Source organism: Myiozetetes cayanensis, unplaced genomic scaffold (genome assembly GCF_022539395.1).
Source record: "Myiozetetes cayanensis isolate MyiCay16 unplaced genomic scaffold, myiCay2020 scf32, whole genome shotgun sequence".
Classification (NCBI taxonomy): Eukaryota; Metazoa; Chordata; class Aves; order Passeriformes; family Tyrannidae; genus Myiozetetes; species Myiozetetes cayanensis.
In genome coordinates, this window is record NW_026087544.1 from 5,112,716 (window position 1) to 5,123,485 (window position 10,770).

At 61.0% G+C, this 10,770-nt stretch overlaps 1 protein-coding gene across 3 annotated transcripts in view; it reads left to right on the forward strand.

Annotated features, from left to right (window-relative positions):
- Positions 1 to 9,085, forward strand: part of NAV1 (neuron navigator 1) — a 58,672-nt gene extending 49,587 nt beyond the window's left edge. For 2 of the 3 annotated variants that reach the window (XM_050327098.1, XM_050327099.1), the window contains 13 exons: positions 1,047 to 1,243; positions 1,330 to 1,492; positions 1,615 to 1,789; positions 2,000 to 2,097; positions 2,215 to 2,310; positions 2,443 to 2,602; positions 2,701 to 2,936; positions 3,033 to 3,187; positions 3,363 to 3,434; positions 3,708 to 3,904; positions 4,408 to 4,526; positions 4,754 to 4,951; positions 5,483 to 9,085. In XM_050327098.1, coding sequence (XP_050183055.1) covers positions 1,047 to 1,243; positions 1,330 to 1,492; positions 1,615 to 1,789; positions 2,000 to 2,097; positions 2,215 to 2,310; positions 2,443 to 2,602; positions 2,701 to 2,936; positions 3,033 to 3,187; positions 3,363 to 3,434; positions 3,708 to 3,904; positions 4,408 to 4,526; positions 4,754 to 4,951; positions 5,483 to 5,578 — 1,962 coding nt within the window. In that variant the 3' untranslated portion in view covers positions 5,579 to 9,085. The remainder of the gene's footprint in view (positions 1 to 1,046; positions 1,244 to 1,329; positions 1,493 to 1,614; positions 1,790 to 1,999; positions 2,098 to 2,214; positions 2,311 to 2,442; positions 2,603 to 2,700; positions 2,937 to 3,032; positions 3,188 to 3,362; positions 3,435 to 3,707; positions 3,905 to 4,407; positions 4,527 to 4,753; positions 4,952 to 5,482) is intronic. The other variant, XR_007630218.1, reaches the window with a different exon arrangement.
- Positions 9,086 to 10,770: the final 1,685 nt, after the last annotated feature.

A 10,770-nucleotide genomic window follows, 5' to 3' on the forward strand; every position in this document is an offset into this window, starting at 1 on the left:
GCACTCTCCTGACTCTCTGTAACTGGATATTTTGGAATGGTCATCTCCCTGTAGCCCTGTCTGTGGCACTGGGGGCACTGATTTGGGGCACTTGCCCATCTCTGCATCTCCAGGGCTGCCTGAGATGGCCCTGAGTGCCTCTGTCCCTGCCAGTACCCATGTGGGTCCCAGTGCTCCCCTGCTCCCACCATCAGCAGAGCTGGATACCCACTTTTTTTTACACAGAAATGCAACAATTTTGATTTTTGGGTCACCCCAGAGCACCCTGCCAGGTGCCTGTGGGGGTTGGGATGGATCCTGTGTGCTGTCCATCCCTTCTTCCTCCCACCTCCCCTCAGAGCAGGCCCTGGCGCTCACAGTGTGAGCTTGGAGTGCCTGTCCTACTGCTCTTCCACAGGCTGATGGAACCCAGATCCAGTTTGGTCCCTGTGCAGTGCCCGTTGTCCTCCCTGGCCTCAGGCCACTGCTCACCCACCCTGTGCTCTGTGTGTGCTGTGTGCATGCTGCATGCCCAGCTGGGACCCTGGGATCCGCCCCAGGGGGCTGGCAGCCCCTCTGCGCTTCCTGCAGGGCCCCTGGTGCAGAGGGAGGTGTGGGGCAGGACCCAAATCTGCAGTGGCTGGAGCGAGGGACGTCCCCCTTAAACACTGCTTGCTGGGATGACTGTGGTGGGGTGAATGTGAGCATGGATCAGCCTGTTCGATGAGCTGGGCTGCTGGTGTAGGTGCTGGTGGGGAGCAGGGTCGGGAGATGTTGTGTGTGGATGTGGGTCTCGCTCTTTGGGTCTCTGGTGCCATCCAGGCTGGGATGAGTGTTCCCCAAAGGGCTGTGCACCCCTCCTTCTGCTGTGCCAGCAGAGTAGGGTTGGGCTGGAGCCCAGCATGGTGGTGGGGCACAGTGCTGCCTCGGTGGTGGGTGTGGTGGCACTGGTCCCAGCTCAGACTGTCTGTGGGCTCTGGGCAGATGGGGCAGAACCAGGCCAGGTCTCTGCTTTTGAGGCTTGACTGTCAGGCTGTCTCTGACAAGAATATTTTCCTCTCCTGTAGCTACGCAGCTCCTTCAACAAGGCTTTCAGTATCAAAAAGGGCCCCAAATCAGCCTCATCCTACTCGGACATCGAGGAGATCGCCACGCCTGACTCCTCAGCCCCCTCCTCCCCCAAGCTGCAGCATGGCTCCACAGAGACTGCCTCGCCCTCCATCAAATCCTCCACCTCCTCCTCTGTGGGCATCGACACAGCTGAGTATGTGGGGCCAGAGAGGGCCAGTCGTGGGGGCCGCAGGCTCCTGCCCTGGGTGTGTGCAAGACATGGTGTCTCCCTTGGCCCAGGCTCTTCCAGGCCCACAACGAGGGCGAGCCAGAGAAGAAGGAGGTGTCTGAGCTGCGGTCAGAGCTGTGGGAGAAGGAGATGAAGCTGACAGACATCCGCCTGGAAGCCCTCAACTCGGCCCACCAGCTGGAGCAGCTGCGGGAGACCATGCACAACATGCAGGTGAGGAGCCCTGCCAGGAGCCCGGCTGCTCTCAGTGCCTGGGTGCCCACAGTCCCTGTGCCCCCCCAGGGTGCTGCTGGCATCCAGCTCCTCACCCTGTGCCCTACCTGCTTCTCTCACAGCTGGAGGTGGATCTCCTGAAGGCCGAGAACGACCGTCTCAAGGTGGCCCCGGGGCCCTCGGCAGTGCCAGGCTCTGTTCCCAGCCACATCACGAGCACATCGGCCTCCTCTTCACCGCGGCGCTCCCTGGGTCTCACCCTTGGTCATGCCTTCAGCCCCAGCCCGGGGGATGCAGGTGTGACAGAGCTGCTGGCAGACAGGGAAGGGCTGGGACAGGGAGGTGTGTGAGGTGGGAATGTGCTGCTGCTCACCTGGAGCGAGCAGGGGATCTGTTGTGCTGCCGATGCCACCAGTGGCCGCAGCAGGATCTGGCTCTGGCTGGGCAATGGCCACGCTCGGTGGCTGGGCCCTCCCTGCCGGCACAGCCTCACTGCTCTGTCCCCAGACGTGTCCCCAATGGACGCTGTCAGCGCTGGCGCCCAGAAGGACGAGCTGACGCTGCGGATTGTGGTGCGCATGCCGCCCCAGCACATCATCAAGGGGGTAAGTGTGGGCTCTGTGGGGACCCTGACCTGTCCCTATGTCGTGGCTCTGGCCAGGGGCCCTCTCAGGAGTTGGACATGGTGCTCCAATGCTGCACACCTCTGCCTTGGCTCCTAGGACCTCAAGCAGCAGGAGTTTTTCCTGGGCTGGACCAAGGTGAGCGGGAAGGTGGACTGGAAGATGCTGGATGAGGCTGTCTGCCAGGTCTTCAAGGTAGGAGCATGAAGAGCCGTCTTGGAAGCCATCCTTTGGTACTGCTCCACCATGTCTGGTGTTCTCAGCTCTCTTGGAGCTGCTCTCTGACAGCTCTCAGGTGCACTGACAGCTCTGTCCTTCTCCACGTAGGATTACATCACCAAGATGGATCCTGCATCCACGCTGGGGCTCAGCACCGAGTCTGTCTACGGTTACAGCATCAGCCACATCAAGCGGGTGCTGGACACAGAGCCACCGGAGCTGCCGCTGTGCCGCCGGGGCCTGACCAGCATCGTGGTCACACTCAAAGGTCAGTGTGGCAGAGGGGCTCTGTTGCTGTGCCATGTCCGTGCTCGCTCGCGGTGTCACGGCGTGTGAGCAGGACCCTCATCCCTCCTCTGCCTGCAGGCTTGAAGGAGAAGTGCGTGGACAGCCTGGTGTTCGAGACACTCATCCCCAAGCCCATGATGCAGCACTACATCAGCCTCCTGCTGAAGCACCGCCGCCTCATCCTCTCGGGGCCCAGTGGCACCGGCAAGACCTACCTGACCAACCGCCTGGCTGAGTACCTGGTGGAGCGCTCGGGTCGGGACGTCACCGAGGGCATCGTCAGCACCTTCAACATGCACCAGCAGTCCTGCAAGGTGAGGGCAGCTGCGTCCCTGCTGGCGCCGCTGCCGCGCTCCCTGCGGCCATCCTGCCGTGGCCCCACACCTGACACCCGGCCCTGTGTGTTGCAGGACCTGCAGCTGTACCTGTCCAACCTGGCCAACCAGATCGACCGGGAGACGGGCACGGCGGACGTGCCGCTGGTGATCCTCCTGGATGACCTCAGCGAGGCGGGCTCCATCAGCGAGCTGGTCAACGGCGCGCTCACCTGCAAGTACCACAAATGGTGAGAGCCCCCTGCGCCCTTCCAGCGCAGCCCCCCAGGCACACACGTGCTCCTGGTGACATCCCTGGGCTGTGGGGATGAGACTGCACGTGTCTGCTGCGTCCAGATCAGCTCTGCCGTGGGCAGGGGTGACACGGGGGCTTTTTCTCATGGGTCTTGTCTATCACTCACTCAGCCCGTACATCATCGGGACCACCAACCAGCCTGTGAAGATGACCCCCAACCACGGCCTCCATCTCAGCTTCAGGTGGGAATTGTATATCCCTGGTGACCAACCCCTGTGGAGTTGTGGAGGACAGAAGCCATCACTCACCACTGGGCAGTTCTGGGGTCACATCCTCTGACTGGGGGCCGTTATGAGGACTGAGCCCCAGGCCTGTCCCTGCCACCCCAGCAGGCCCTGAATCCCCAGCCTCGGGCACATGCAAGGTTGAGGGTGTGAGGACATCCCCTGAGGGTGCTGGGGAGTAGGGCAGCTTGCATGGAGAGCCAGCCCTGACCACCTGAGTCCTTCCCCTAGGATGCTGACCTTCTCCAACAATGTGGAGCCAGCCAACGGCTTCCTGGTGCGCTACCTGCGGCGGAAGCTGCTGGAGTCAGACACAGACATCAACGCCAATAAGGAGGAGCTGCTGCGGGTGCTGGACTGGGTGCCCAAGCTCTGGTACCACTTGCACACCTTCCTGGAGAAACACAGCACATCTGACTTCCTCATTGGTACGACCTTGCCTCATCTCCCTCCTTTGCCCTGCGCTGTGGGGAGCCCCCAGGGACTGGGGCCAATCCCTCCCAGAGGAGCTCAGGGGTCTGACAGGCTCCCTGTGTCCCCCAGTGCCACACAAACACAGCTGGGGGTGATGCATGCAAGCACTGCTCTTCCCTGGGTGGCCTTTGTTCCTGTGGGAGATGTCCCTGGGGTGTTAGCCAAGGCTGCCTGTCCTCCCACTACCCTGGGAGCCAAGGAGCATGGAGGAACTCTGTTTTCCTGGGCGGATCCCCCATGCCTCACCATGCTTTTAGGGATAGATTGAACATGGCAACCCCATTCCTTGCCTGGGAGATATCTGCCCACTGTGCCAGGTGGATGCTGCCCAGACACTGCTCCCAGGGCACCCTGCCAACCAGGTGTGCCCACCTTGGTGCTGTGAGCCATGGGGCCAGTGACTGCCAGGAGCAGGGAGACCCAGCTCTCATTTCCACTGTCTGCCTTCCCCCTGCAGGTCCCTGCTTCTTTCTGTCCTGCCCCATTGGAATTGAGGATTTCCGGACCTGGTTCATCGACCTGTGGAACAACTCCATCATCCCTTACCTGCAGGAGGGGGCGAAAGATGGGCTCAAGGTACCCAGTGCTGCTGGCACATGGAAACACAAACCAGTGCAGGGCTGTGCTGGTGCAGCCACGGTGGGGAAAGGGGAGGTACTGGGACCGTGGGTGCAGGTGACATCTCTGTCAGTCCATGCCGTGTGGCTGCTGTGGGACATAGCACTGTCCTGGGGGGCTCAGGGTGCCACACACTGGCTCTACCATGTGCTGAGGAGTCATCTACCACTTGCTCCCTGCCACAGGTCCACGGGCAGAAGGCGGCCTGGGAGGACCCCGTGGAGTGGGTGCGGGACACCCTGCCCTGGCCGTCAGCGCAGCAGGACCAGTCGAAGCTGTACCACCTGCCCCCACCCACCATCGGGCCCCACAGCGCTGTGTCCCCCCCCGAGGAGCGCGGTGTCAAGGACACGACGCCCAGCTCCCTGGACTCAGACCCACTGGTAGGCCGGGCACTGTGGGTGGGCTGGGAGGGGCTGGTGGAGGGGGCAGAGCAGGGTGGAGCTTTGATTTCCCACCTAATTTCAGTGTAAAATGTCTGTGGATGCAGAGGCGCTTTGCACTCCCGGGAGGAGCAGTGGGTGCAGGGTGGCGGTACTGGCAGGTGGGCTGCACACCAGGGCACGTGGTGATGTGCCAGTGAATGGGCATGGCGTGACACTCCACAAGGCATTGTGTCCCTGTGCAGACCCACACAGGGGCACACGTGTGCTCATGTATGTCCTGGCATGTCACCCAGAGAGGCTGCTGGCTGACTGGCTGCTGCAGGTGATGATGCTGTGGCACACTGAGCCTTGAGCATCCCAGCCGGGATCCTGGTGCAGGGGAGGGATTTTGCAGCATCCTGAGATTTGCTTTACCCTTTAAGGAGCTTCCCAGCATGGGTAGTTTGTCAAGGAGGGTTAAGTGGCCTCCCTAGCCACTCATGGGCCTCCCATCCCCTTCGGGCTCATGCCACACTCCTGCTCCCACAGATGGCCATGCTGCTCAAGCTCCAGGAAGCCGCCAACTACATCGAGTCTCCAGACCGTGAGACCATGGTGGACCCCGACCTGCAGTCGACTCTGTGAGGCCCGGACATGCCAGCCCAGGCAGAGGGGAGCTGCCAGCCACCGCTCCTGCTGGGCTGCTCTTCTTTCCCTTTGGCATGTAGGAGCGCGGGGCTGGCGAGCGAGCGGAGAGGAGCAGGGCTCCGGCGTGTCCTGGCGGAGCGTGGGGAAACTCGGCTCATCCACAGGGAGAGCACGAGGTGCCATCTCCCCTCCCGACTCTGGGGGTAGGAGAATCCTGGTTTCTCTTCTTGGGTTTTTTTTTCTGTCTCTATTATAAACTCTTGGGCTTTGGGACCAGGGCGACCTCTGCGGCCGTGCCCCTGCTCCTGGGAGCCGCAGGAAGGCCCCTGCGTGGGGCAGGGACCCCGCGGGAGCCGCCTGGGCGGAGCTGGGGTGGGGGGCACAGGAGGAGCGTGTGGCTGCAGGATGAGAGTGCAGGCCTGAGGGGCTCTGGCTCCCTCTGCACCCACCGGGCAAAGCCGAGGGAGCTGCTGCTGCGGGAACTCCTGCCTGTGCGTTCCCCCTTTCACCCGCACGGCAGCCCCCACGTCCAGGACGGCCCAATAAACCCCGCTTCGGTTATTTTATTTTGTTTCCCCCTTCCCCTTTTCCTTTGGCCGAGTCCAGACTTTGCTTTGGTCCCTTTTTTTGTTCTGGTTCTTTGCTCTCCTGGCCTGGAGCCCGTGGCCTGGTGCCCTCCGCTTCCCTGGCAGCAGCGCCCTTCCCCTTGGGTTTCTTTTGCAGCTGTTGGTTTCACCACTCAAACCACCTCTGTTACAAAACTGGTGCTCACTGGATGATCTCCAGTCCCTGAACCTGCCTCCTGGGGCCAAACAGCTTGGCTGAGGTGGGATGTGGACGCTGGTGGCAGTGGGGTGCTCCCAGAGCATCCCTCACCGGGCCACTCCCCCCTCCCCAAAAGCACAGGGCAGAGAGACAGGGTTTCTGCCAGGCTGGGGTGCCATGGGGCATCTCCTCCCTGAGGTACCAGGGCAGGGGGAGGCTTCTGCTACCCCATCCCTGGGCAGCCAGATGCCATCCCTGTCCCCTTGGTGCTGGGGGGCACAACCTGCCTCCCATCCCCTCAGTGCTACCAGGCCTGGGGATGTGGATTGATGATGAGCCTAGGGTTGCTGCCTATGCTGCCTGCTTCTCCCAGCCCTGTGCCCTCCTGCAGCCTGGCAGGGTCCTGCTGTGCCCCAAGTTGGTGCTCTGGGGACACCTGGGACTGCCATGTGTCCCTCTGGCCTTACCCAGTGCTGTCACAGGCCAGGCTCCTGCATGGAGTGGGTCAGCCCTGGTGCTGCTGTGGTGCCTTAATCCCCAGCCATGTGGGAAGGGGGCACGTGGGGCTTGGGTTAGTGCTGTCACAGCCTGCTCCAGCTCCAGTGTCCTCTGGTTGTCCCCAAAGCCAGCTTGGCTGGGATGGGACAGGGGTGCTGGCACTCACCAAGCTGGGGCTGCTGCCTGCAGCACCTCCTGCTGGCTTGTCCCCAGCCATGCTGTGGGGTGCCCTGCGGATCAACACCCCCCTCTTGTGCCCACCTGGCCTATGGGGGCCTGATCCTTCCCTCCAGCTCAGCCCCCACAGTCAACCAGGGCCCTGGAGAGACATCTGGGGAAAGGTGACCCCAGGGCCAGGTCTACCAAGCCTACCCAGTCTCCAAACCCTGCCAGGCTGGGGACTGGGCAGCCTCAGCCCCCTGTGCCTCGGCTGGTGGGGCCTTCAGGGACGCCTCACCCCCCTCTGGAACGGGCATGTCCCGCGGTGCCGCCCGAGGCCGCCGCCGCCTCTGCCCTTGGTGCTCTCAGCCGGTGCTTTCCGCCTCACCGCCCCAAGGTGCTCACTCCTCCGTCCGTCCGACAGCCTCCCGCTGCCCCCGCGGCCGGCCAGCCCGGCCCCTTCCCGCAGGGATCTCCCGAGGTCCCCTCCCCACGCTGGCTTGGGCGTTAGGGCTTTCTGTTCGCCTTCTCTTGTGTTGCCGCCGTCGGCCGAGGACTCGCTGTACATAGATCCGTCGTGGAACGCCCCGCGTGGGTTGGGGGGGCCCGGCCCTGCGCCTCGTCCCTGGTTTTGGGTTTTTTTTTTGTACTCTGTGATGACTGTGCTGTGCTGACTTCTTTTCTGATTGTACAAGACACTGGCTCAGCAGCCGCTCGAGGCCGGCGGTGGGGACCTGTCTGTCCCCTCCAGCCCCTCGCGCCCTCCTCGGGGCTCCGGTGCCCAGGGTGGGAAGGACACCGTGCACCTTTGGGGGCTGCCTCGTGCCCAGGTGCCCTGAGGAGTCCTGTGGGAGGAGGGGCAGCCTTGCCTGGGCCTGCTTTCTTTTCTGACACCCCCAAGGAGCCACCAAAACGTTGACCAAACTGTCCTGCCCACAGCTACTTGTTGTCCCCCCTCGTGTCCTGCAGGTTTGCCCTGTCCCTCCCCAGGACAGAGCTACCCCTGATCCTGTCACCTCAGCCTGGGCAGTTGGTGAGTGGCACGTGGGAGTGTGATCCAGGAGGAATCTCGGAGGAAAGGGAAGCAGGTGGGCCCTGGGATGGGCATGGGCTGGGGGAACCAGGTCCTGATGGATTCCTCCTGGCTTACACCAAGCACCTCGTGTCCCCCAGCCTGGCAGCTGTCTGGGGACCATCCCCTGGCTGTGGGCTGAGCCCCCTCTGTCCCCAGGGAATTGTCCAAGGATTGCACTATCTCATCCCCTGCCACCTCCAAGGGTGTTCATCACCCTTGTCACCCCCCAAGGGTGCCCACTGTCCCCAAAGGTGGTGCCTGCTGCCCCCAGTGGTGCCTGTCACCCCCAAAGGAGCTGGTCACCCCCAAAGGTGCCTGTTGTCCCCAAAGGTGCCTGCTGCCCCCAAAGGTGCCCGTGGCCCCTGGGAGCTCCTCTGAGGGGCTGGAGGTGGGTGACACCGACACCTCACCCTCCTGCCCCCTCGAGCTGCTGCTGCCCGGTGGCCTGAACCTTACAATTTTAGCTTTTTTCTATTAAACACAAACAACCTTTTTTTAATTAAATAAAAGATGAAATGGACAAATTCCTGGTTTAGATGATCTGTGTAATTGACTGGGTTTTGTGTTTCTTAACTGCATGGTATTCCTGCCGAGGGGTTTTATAGCACTTTTTAAATTTCTCTTTAAGATTTTGGTCCAGATTTCTACTGCTCTCGCCTGTCTGTCTTTGCTTTTTTCCTTGCACCCTCCACGTTTGTAAACTCGCTCCATTTTATACCTGATGTTGAGACCCAGCCCCACGTTGTACATAGCTGCGGGAACAATCATAGGGAACAAACAAACACCATCTGGACTCTTTCCACGATCAGTTGTTTTTACTTCAAAGAGGTTTTCAAAGAAGCATAAAAGGAAGCCAGGAAAAGGCTTGAGGATATTCCGAAAAGACAGAAACAAATCCAGCCCTGCACCAAGTCAGCTCCTGCTGCCCACGCTGCCCGCACCAACTGGCATGTCTCTTCTCGGTCGTCTGTCTAACACCATTGGATTCAATAAAGTGATCTCCTGTACCACTGGCTCCTGGTCCTGTGTCCGTGGGCTCTGTCCCTGCGCCTGAGAGGGGAGGGCAGTTGTGCCACTGCTGCGCATCATGGGCTCATAGAATGTTTGGGTGGGGAGGGACCTTAAAGCTCATCTCATTAAACCCTCCTGCCCTGGGCAGGGACAATTTCCACCAGCCCAGGTTGCTCCAAGCCCTGTCCAACCTGGCCTTGGACACTTCCAGGGGTGGGGCAGCCACAGCTTCTCTGGGCAACCTGTGCCAGGGCCTCCCCACCCTGACAGGGAAGGATATTAAATGGAATATTTTTCCCAATATCCCATCTAACCCTGCCCTCTGGCAGTGGGAAGCCATTCCCCCTTGTCCTGTCACTCCATCCCTTGTCCAAAGTCCATCTCCATCTCTTTTTAGGCACTGGAAGGGGCTCTGATGTCTCCCTGGAGACTTTTCCTCTCCAGGCTGAACACCCCAAGCTCTCCCACCCTGTCTTCATAGCAGAGGGGCCCTGTCCTTGGTAGTCACCTTCCTGCAAAATCTGGGAACTGGGGCTTGGTAGAAGCGCTCCTGGGTTGAAACCTTGGCTGTTTTGCAGGATGCTGGGAGCAGTTTTAGGGATTGGGGACCCCTCTCTCAAGGTCACACTCCTGTAAAGTCTGGAGTGGGCAGAAATGCTCCTGGTTTGGAATCCTGGCAGTTCTGCAGGACGTGGAAAGCAGGAGGTCCCTCTCCTGGGACAGGAGGAACAGGCTGTACTTGGGATAAGCAGGGGGGGAAGAAGGGTGGGTGGGCATCCCATGGACCCCTTTTGCCTCACCAGGTCTGATCCCCATGAAAGAATACAGTGGTGACAGATGCCACATCAGCACAGGGGGACAGAGGTGGGGCAGTGTCCCCTGTGCAGTGACAGTTCCCCTGCCTTGCAGCAGGGCACGTGGGGAGGATGAAGGGGGCAGGGAGAGCCCGGTCCTCCCGCGGCGTCTCCAAATTTGTTTTCCCCTCCGGAGAGCGATGCTGGAGCAGGGACAGATGCTTCAAGAACCGTTAATTAATGACGGGGTGGTGATGAGTTGTAAGAGGCTGCAGTGGCGGATCCAGGGCCAGGAGAGGGCTCTTCCCATCGGCTGCTGCTTCTTCCGCAGGGCGAGTTCACACGAGTTGGTTACGGTGCGAGCTCGAACGCGGAGAGCGGGACTGGTTTGGGCGAGCCCCGGTCCCTCATCCGCAGAGATGTGCCCTGTGCGTGCACCCCAACCTGTGCTGGCTCCGGGCCCTGTGCGGGCAGCAGAGCAGGCAGGAGAGGAGAGGAGAGCAGAGCAGGCAGGAGAGGAGGCAGGATTGCAGCAGAAGGGTCCCAGCCACCGCCACTTCACGGGAATTGCCACGGGCAGAGCCAGCGAGCGAGAGGAATCTGTCCCCAGGCATGGGGGAGGATGCAGAAGGACCTCAGGGGGACGATGATGATGATGCTTCAATTCCAGACAGACACCTGCATTTGGGAAAACTCAGCCACATGTTTCAAGGGTGATGGGCAGGGGAGGGTCCCTTTGGTTTAGGTAACCAGCACCCATGGGTGCTGTAGTGGGGATGTGATTCCCATGTAAGTCCCTTCCCATGCTCTCAGTATCTACTGGGAGCTCATGGGTGTTTCTGTGGTTTGTGGGGGTTGGTGCAGGGCTGCGAGGGCTGGGAAGGGGA